The sequence below is a fragment of the Dermacentor andersoni genome, chromosome 6 (assembly GCF_023375885.2).
Source record: "Dermacentor andersoni chromosome 6, qqDerAnde1_hic_scaffold, whole genome shotgun sequence".
In the NCBI taxonomy this organism is placed as follows: domain Eukaryota; kingdom Metazoa; phylum Arthropoda; class Arachnida; order Ixodida; family Ixodidae; genus Dermacentor; species Dermacentor andersoni.
In genome coordinates this window covers 158,636,661-158,644,535 of record NC_092819.1, presented here as the reverse complement: position 1 = coordinate 158,644,535, position 7,875 = coordinate 158,636,661, and the positions used below count along the sequence as shown (strand labels likewise).

General features: G+C 41.1%; 1 protein-coding gene across 1 annotated transcript in view; it reads right to left on the bottom strand.

Moving 5' to 3' along the window:
- Positions 1-2,985: 2,985 nt before the first annotated feature.
- LOC126523738 (protein O-mannosyl-transferase TMTC1-like) overlaps positions 2,986-7,875 on the bottom strand; it is a 111,607-nt gene continuing 106,717 nt past the window's right edge. The window contains exons 16-18 of the mRNA XM_072288872.1: positions 7,511-7,633; positions 6,622-6,699; positions 2,986-5,629 (exon numbers count right to left, since the gene is read on the bottom strand). Coding sequence (XP_072144973.1) covers positions 5,495-5,629; positions 6,622-6,699; positions 7,511-7,633 — 336 coding nt within the window. The 3' untranslated portion in view covers positions 2,986-5,494. The remainder of the gene's footprint in view (positions 5,630-6,621; positions 6,700-7,510; positions 7,634-7,875) is intronic.

Below are 7,875 nucleotides of genomic sequence, written 5' to 3'. Positions count from 1 at the left end.
TAGAGATTGGATCTCATCAGCGTGATATTCAATGTGTGAAGAAAAGTTAAAGAAAGCAATATGGCATTCATAATAAGAATAAGCGAACTAGCATCACGTTTCTCAGTCTTTTTCTAATACTGTGGCTGGCGTACTGCTTGATCACTTGTTCAATACAGTAGGGGTAAGCTAGTAGAGTAGATTTGTAGTCGGCAATATCCGTCAAGCTGAGTACTGAGGAAATATCCCTGTATGCGAATAAATTGCAGCAGGGCACACAATGCAAAAATAACGAAAGAAATAAAACGACATGTTTTTCTCATCTATAGATATTTTTGTGTGCGCTGCTTTAACGTAGGTGAGCACGCGCCAACTAACGGAAATGATATGGCGTGTTTATGGAAAATTGCTTTTTGTATAAATGTACGAAGTCGCGGCAATGGGTTGGACGGCACTGGAATATGGAAAACTTTGTGTAGCTGTATTTACTAGGTGTCTGTAACAATCAAGGTGCTGCTCTTCGAACGGAAGCGCCAATTATACATCTTAAAATTGGACGAATCTATGCCCTCTTTTGTAAAGGTGCTGCTGTTCACATGTCCACTTCACCAATAAACACTACTATAAATGTCCACTGTAGTGTTCTAGCAGACTTCCAGTGCAGTGCACTATAGCAAACAGGTCTAGAAATTGTCGCGAATTACACTTAGCATGGTAAAGTTTTATTACAATATGCAAAGCCGTTGTTCACCACTGTGCGCCTTTACCAGTGCGTGCGAATCTCTGGAACATCCATTTCGGGAGTGGAACATTGTCCTTGTTGCGGTTCCTGTGTGCATTAATTTTTAGTAGAACAGCAAAAAAAAAAGAATATGTTTGATGAGCTGGATATTTCATAAACGGAACATGATGCCAATAAAAATAAGCTACACGTTTACCCAGTGTTCTTGATTCACATATAGGTTAAATTCTGGCTCCGATGTACTTAAGAAGCATCACAATTGCGAAATACGAACCTATAATCATATATCGATAAATGTTCCAAGAAACCACCGCTTAAGACGAGACGTGGTATCACATACGTTTCTTTGTTTCCCAGGGTGCTGCTTTATGCCGTTAGCAGTAGAGCAATAGAGCAGCAACCGGCGCACATCTGCTTATCCAAGAATTTGCATGGAGCAATATGAAGTGCTGGCCCTACGGCTCGGTGACGGTTTGACACATTCATCGTACTTGCCCTATCATTTCGCAAAAGCGTTGGTGCTTTACAACAATCACGACGAGAGCCCGAGCGATGAAATTAGCGTTTCTATTTCTTTCAGCGTTTGTTTTCGCTACCTTAGAATGTGGGACGCCAATTCCAAAGAACGATCTGCAGTTCTCTTCATGGGAAAAACAATGACGATAACTTTTTGTTGCCCAGAACCTTTGAAAAATGCAACTTAGGCGCTCAAACCGCAAAATTTTTTTTCGTCTCGTTAATTCTTTCTGGGGAGCAATCACTATCGAGAATGGTAATGTCCTGTTGTCGTGACAATGAAGAATAGGGCACTGCCATTTGCGTGAGGTAAGAAGTTAGCACTCTTTTTGGGGGATTGAGGGCGGAATTGGGCATCAAAAAATCAAGTAATGTTCAAAGCACAATGATAGCGGCAAGCACCATGGTCGAAATTTGATCTATGGGTCCAGCACGTCGGATGTTTGTTACACGACTCATTGTAGCTTCCAACGTAAAGACTCGTGCTCGCGTCATGTTCAGAATGTAGAACACTATTCGCGTCGTGCACGGAAATTAATTAAACAAGGTTGCCTAGCTGTAGAATCGGCGACAAGATGTCAAATAGTTGCGGTACATGAAGTTGAGTCTTGTGTCGAGCCACGAATTTGATCCAGTCAAAAATGGTCTAGGGAAAATATGCTGCACATGGTCGATATGTTTAGGGTGATAACGGCGAAAGGCCTGTTCTGGGTGAAACGTGGTAATTGGTGTCTCAATTGCGGTTTGGGTCTCTAATTGATAACGAGCACCTCCGCTTGTCCAGCCACCCTGACAAGAAAATTAATCCTGATCGAGTACTGTCTTAGGCATAACTACAAATATGCCAGTTTCACCAGAACGGCCAATCACTGAAGGCGATAGGAAGGTATTAGGTAATTCCAACAAGTAAGGCTCGCAGTTTTATTGATGGTATAAATTTTAGTAAACATTCGCTCATTACCTAAACGCATGCTGTGCCACGCGCCCAATAGCATACCTGAAGAGAGTCCACTCTACACAGGTCGAAACAATAGCACGATGCGCCAAACCAGGATGACAGCGGAGAGCGCGCGCGCACGTTCCAATGGGAACATTTGGAACAATGGGAACATGCAGTTTAAACAATCCCACTCATTTGTGGTTGTGGAAAAAATGAAGAGCCAGTTCTGGCGGTATATGGAGTTACGGTATGCCGACGGTGGCTTCGGGGTTTAAGGGTGGAGGGTTTGATTCTTTGCTAAATAGTTGGTTGAGAAATTCAAGTCGCCAAGTTTTTTCTTTCCCCGTGCTTGAAGTGGGAGAATGTTATTGAAGTTGACCGGTTCTGAGCGAGAGTCAGTTGTACAGTATTAGTTGTGGCCGATGCCGTTGTCGGTGCCTACGGCTAATCGGTAGTAAAGAATTTAAGCCAGGATATTACAATGCATGTTTAGCTATACGAATTATAAACGCATTTCAAATAAGTTTGGCGTAATTACTTTAGGAATGACCAGAAAACAGATGGAATTATTAGACTGCATGCATAACGTGTCAGGAAGTTTCTGAAGACAAGGTTACTTGTCTTAGATACATTACATTCGCAGCGTCAGTTGTCGAAACCTCATCCACGCTTTGCGGCGTCTGTCCTTTGTCCTTCCAGTCGTCGGCGTGAGCCAGGGCGACATTTGAACAATTCACGCAGGGGTTAAACTTTGTTCGCTAATGAGTTTAGCAGTTGTAGACATCGGTGAAATAATTAATGCGCAGCCGGAGATACCCTGTAGACTTTAATTAAATGAGAGACTTACAAGAAATCTTGGGAATGCTGTCGGGCGGACTCTGCTGAACACGAGTTTATAGAACTTGCGATGGGAAACGTAAGTCGAGTAATCTTCAAAGGCAGGACCGTACAGGTATTGTCGCACTACTTGCAACAGTAATTAATTTTTCGACTTTTAATCAACTATTAATCAGCCGATGGAGGCCAGCGGCAAGAATTTCTTGAGTTCTGAACGGTATTGGTGTACGTGACCCTCTGCATCGTGTGAAAACTGAGACTGTTGGCAATTTTGGCAGAATTGTCTTAATTTTGTTTCACCTAGAGGTTGGCTTATAAATTCTTGCAAGCCTTTACGAGTTTTCTGGCACTTCTATCTTTTGGTATATGCAGAATAATATTTGTACACATGTTGTTGTCTGATCTTTTTTTAAATTTTTAATCTGTAAACATTCTCTGGCTAGCAACCTAGCAAAATCTGTCCATCCCTTGACGCTTCATATCTGCAAAGTAAATGCATACTTACTCAAGTTAACACACACAGCTGTAGCGCGCCTCTAGTTGTATTGAAACGAAACAAAATACCCGAGCACTCGAGTAACCACACGACACAGTGTTTTCTTGAAGGCCTCGCATTTTCTTTCAAGACGTGGGATAACGCGACAGCGTGACATCTTCTACAAACGTGTTTACGCACAAACAACACTCAGCCGCACACGTGTGAAACAATAACTCCAGCGATGACACTCTTATACGTAAGGACAGACAAGCATACGTATGGGGCAGAGACACTGTCCATTCCAATTCATCATTATATAAAAAAAATAACTCTACCAAACGAAGATTCACCTTTTCGATGGTAAGAAAACTTCTGCCGAAGACCCGACATCACGCAAACTTCCAAGGGCTCGATGACCACTGTTTGTGGGCTATAAAAACGCAGCATTGGTTGAGATGATTCCACGTCAGCAAGCAACAATATCGATGTACACCTATCATTCGCGACAGTTGTCAAGTTATTCACAGAGTGAAACAGTCTTCCGAAAGAGAGGCTACACGTGCAAGGCTATGGGCAAGTAAGGCGACGTGAGTAACGGCTCTTGCAAGCTCATCTCGCAATCGAGACGTCGCTATGCAGCTAGAGTGGAAGGAAGGCAACATATCCAATGCGTTAAATATTTTGGGTTCGATGAACACCCACAGTACACAGAGACCGCCATAAAGGTTTTCGTTATGAAGTAAGCATCGCAGAACAGCTTGTTATAACTGAGCTTCGATCCTGCAAAGCCTGTTTGCTTTACACAGGGGGCACGTGTGCACGAAGTTACGCAAATGAAGGAACACGCATTTCAATTTCAAAGGAACAGCAGAAAGATGGCGTCCAGAAGTGTTGACATAACCTAAGGATGCTTATTTGCTTTTTTTATCTCTGTAATATCACAAGATTGAACTTGAGCAATCATTCATTTCTTCAACCAGTCACGTAAAAAGAAAGCCTTCTTTGACCCTATGGTGACATTTCTATGTGAATGTCATCGTAGTGGAATGTCATCTATACACCGCTCAATGTTGAAGCGTCCAGTCACACGGCAACACATCTGAGCAAATTGGTCACACTTTGAGAGAGTAGCGCTCCAATGTTACTCTTACTCACATGAGGGTCGGAAATCTAGGCACGTCGTTGCATAGTCTTATGCCAGCACTCGAAGGAATCGTATTCCTTTTTACAGGAATCAACGTAGCTTGTGGCAAGGAAAGGTCAAATCAAACAGGATGACAAACATGAACCAATGCACAAGCAAGTTTCATTAGTTAGATTTTGTTGTGTGCTGGAAATGCGTAATGAAAGAAAATATGACACAGTATCACGGTGTTCATTCCTTTTCGTTCACATTCGCTGTTGGTTTGTTGGACTTGGACGAAACTATTGCAGAGTAATATCCTTCCCCACAAAATAAATGACCGTAGAAAATGTACGTTAAACAATAACATATCTAGGAATCGTGTGTCAGACCAATTGCAAAACCAATTAAATTGCGAAAATGGCACAGCACAGCAACATGGTTTCACAAGTACACCGTGCACTTATGAGGAGTGTATGGAACAGGCCCTGCTTTTGGCTATTTGCAGCCGACAGATCTTACACGGTTTCTGCGAATACTTTTGGACAGTTATTAGCGTTCCCATCAGTGACATAAAATTGCGAAGTATGTATCATATTTGGATGTGGCTTTAGCAACCCTCTGTGAAAGACCAGGATGCTCTAAAGCTTAACTTGTGTAAAATATGAAGTAAAAATTGTAGAATCGTTCATAACAAGCCCTCATATTGATGCACCACCCTTCGATTTCCTCTACCGGGCGTCCGCGTTTACAATGACAGAGTTGCAAAACGTAAAAAGCGGTACAGTTTCAATCCAGCCAGAACATGTCCAGTAAAAACAAAAATTGTCTCTATACAACAAAGCAGCACAGTAAATGCATTTAGACAAGACAACCACTCTAAACGCACTCGTGGAACGGCAGTGGCCTAGTAATTCGCCGTCTTAATTTGGCCATGTTGTCCATGATGAGTTTGTTGTTTGGATCTAGAGATAGGGCCACCTGGTAGTGTCGGAAAGCGCCAGGGTAGTCGTTCTGGAATAGAAATTCAAACGCCCCCTTATTACGGCACCGAAAACACTTAACAAAACTTATGTGGAGCTCTCATTCAAGCAGCTTGGGGCAGCATCAGGACATGGAATGACGCGAGACATAGACTCACAGAACTAGATCAAATTATTAAGGCAGCATTAAACGTAAAGCAGAAGAAAAAAGTTAATAATAAGAAATAATACAATCAGGTTCTATGAGCTTTGTCTGTGCTTTTTACAGAGATAATAATAAACATGGGGCAAAGCCACTCTAGGTTTATACTCTGATGTTAGGGCATCCGTAGATGCAATTCTGATAATCCTAATTGATATTCTAAATGATAATTCTAAGAATCCCTGGAGATTGTGGCGGAGTAGCACAAACAAGTTATCAATGCCTTGCAGCCGCTTGGTTTTCTATAGGCGCTTTAATAATATACCGTAACTTCTTTGCGTAACGGTGGTTGTTAGCAAAACTAGACTTTGTCACCTAGAAGCTGGTTTAATGCGAAATATTTTGAAACTTTTATGCAGTAAATATCACGGAGAATGTTTTGAACGATTACATATTACAAATAATTTGTTTATTCATGAATTTCAGCCAAAATATAACTAAACTACCAAGGCTTAATAATGATGTATTCAGTGGTTCTTGTAGCCAACATTGTCAGGCGATCGTTAGAAACATTGTGAAAGTTCGCCAACATTGGGAGTGAACTCTATGTGCAGAATGCAATAATAACCCCCTTAGTTGTACCTCTATTATCCATGTCAAGAAGTGCTGGAGGCTTATCGCTATGTGCATTCTTGCACTGACAATTAGTTTAGCACAAACAGTGTCCTCTATAGTGGTGATTAGTTCATATTAGGGCGGCATCGGACAAGCACGGCGATAGGACTCTGCTTAGTTAATACGTGACTCGTTTCGCATAATCAACTAACGCTACGGGAAGTCTTTAAAAAAGTAACAATGTTACATAGGGTACAAGTACTCACCTCTAAGTGCCTTATCACGGCGAGATTCAGGTGCGCATGAGCGAGATTGGGATCAAGACGAATAGCGACTTCGTAACTCTGCAAAAGAAAGTGAAATTCTTATTTTGAATCTTGGCTCATTTCCATAGCCGTTGTCGTGTAGAAAGCGGCGAACATTTCCAATATTAATCGCAAGCTTCAAGATGTTCTGATATATAAGTTCGAACCCATAACAGAGAAAGAAATTCTTGTTGTGCTCGCCGAAAGTTTCTCTTTCCAAATTTTGCAACAGGCACAGTGATTGTTTTGTGTGCGTGGTTTATGCCTCCTATAACAAAGGCTCCTAAACACTTTAAACGGTAACAGAATTGGTGCTGCTCTGCGAAAACAAAGTCGTGACAACTTTCATCTCCACGTATAGAAAAAAAAAGACAATTGTTATAATCTTTTTATCTATTGCATGAATTCGTGAAACTATAATTTTCACATCAAATCCTTGTAGATTAACAGTGCAGAACATTGTTTACCACGATGCACAAACATAAAAAATGCTGTTTAGTTTATAAATACCTGTTTTTGGAAGCTGCAATGTTTTAGGCTTATCATTTTTTATTTTTTGGATCTATCTATCTATCTATCTATCTATCTATCTATCTATCTATCTATCTATCTATCTATCTATCTATCTATCTATCTATCTATCTCGACTAGACTCGACTCGACTCGCCTATAAAGGACGTAAATATAGTTTTTGACTAGATATTTACCGCAAGAAAAGTACACCACGTACAGGTGCAGGCTTAATATGGACACGTATGTACTAGGAATACTCTATGATACTAACTACTCTGACGCATGGAAGCCTGTCTTGAATACCTTCATAAATATTACGACACCCAGGCTAACAGACCTGTGCTGAAGAGCTGAGGTCCCCTAAGTCCTTCAGTATGTCACCATGATCACTGTGTATTCTAGCACAGAGCAGGTCATCAACGTCACAGAGCTTTAGAGCCTTCAGTACGTAGTCCAGTGCCTGCGATAACAGAGAACAATAAAAACCCAGCGATTAGTAATGCCCTTCTACTTCGCCTTAAGTTTAATAACATTCAACATTGAGAGTTTGTTAAATTATGGTAGCGTAGTGAAGTAATGAAGTTTCAGAAGAAATGTATTAGAAAATATTCGATAGTTTAGGCTGTTATCGCACTCCTTCTTTATTACTGAACTGGCAAGCGGAATATATTTGAAGAAAGTAACCAAACAAATGATGTGCCG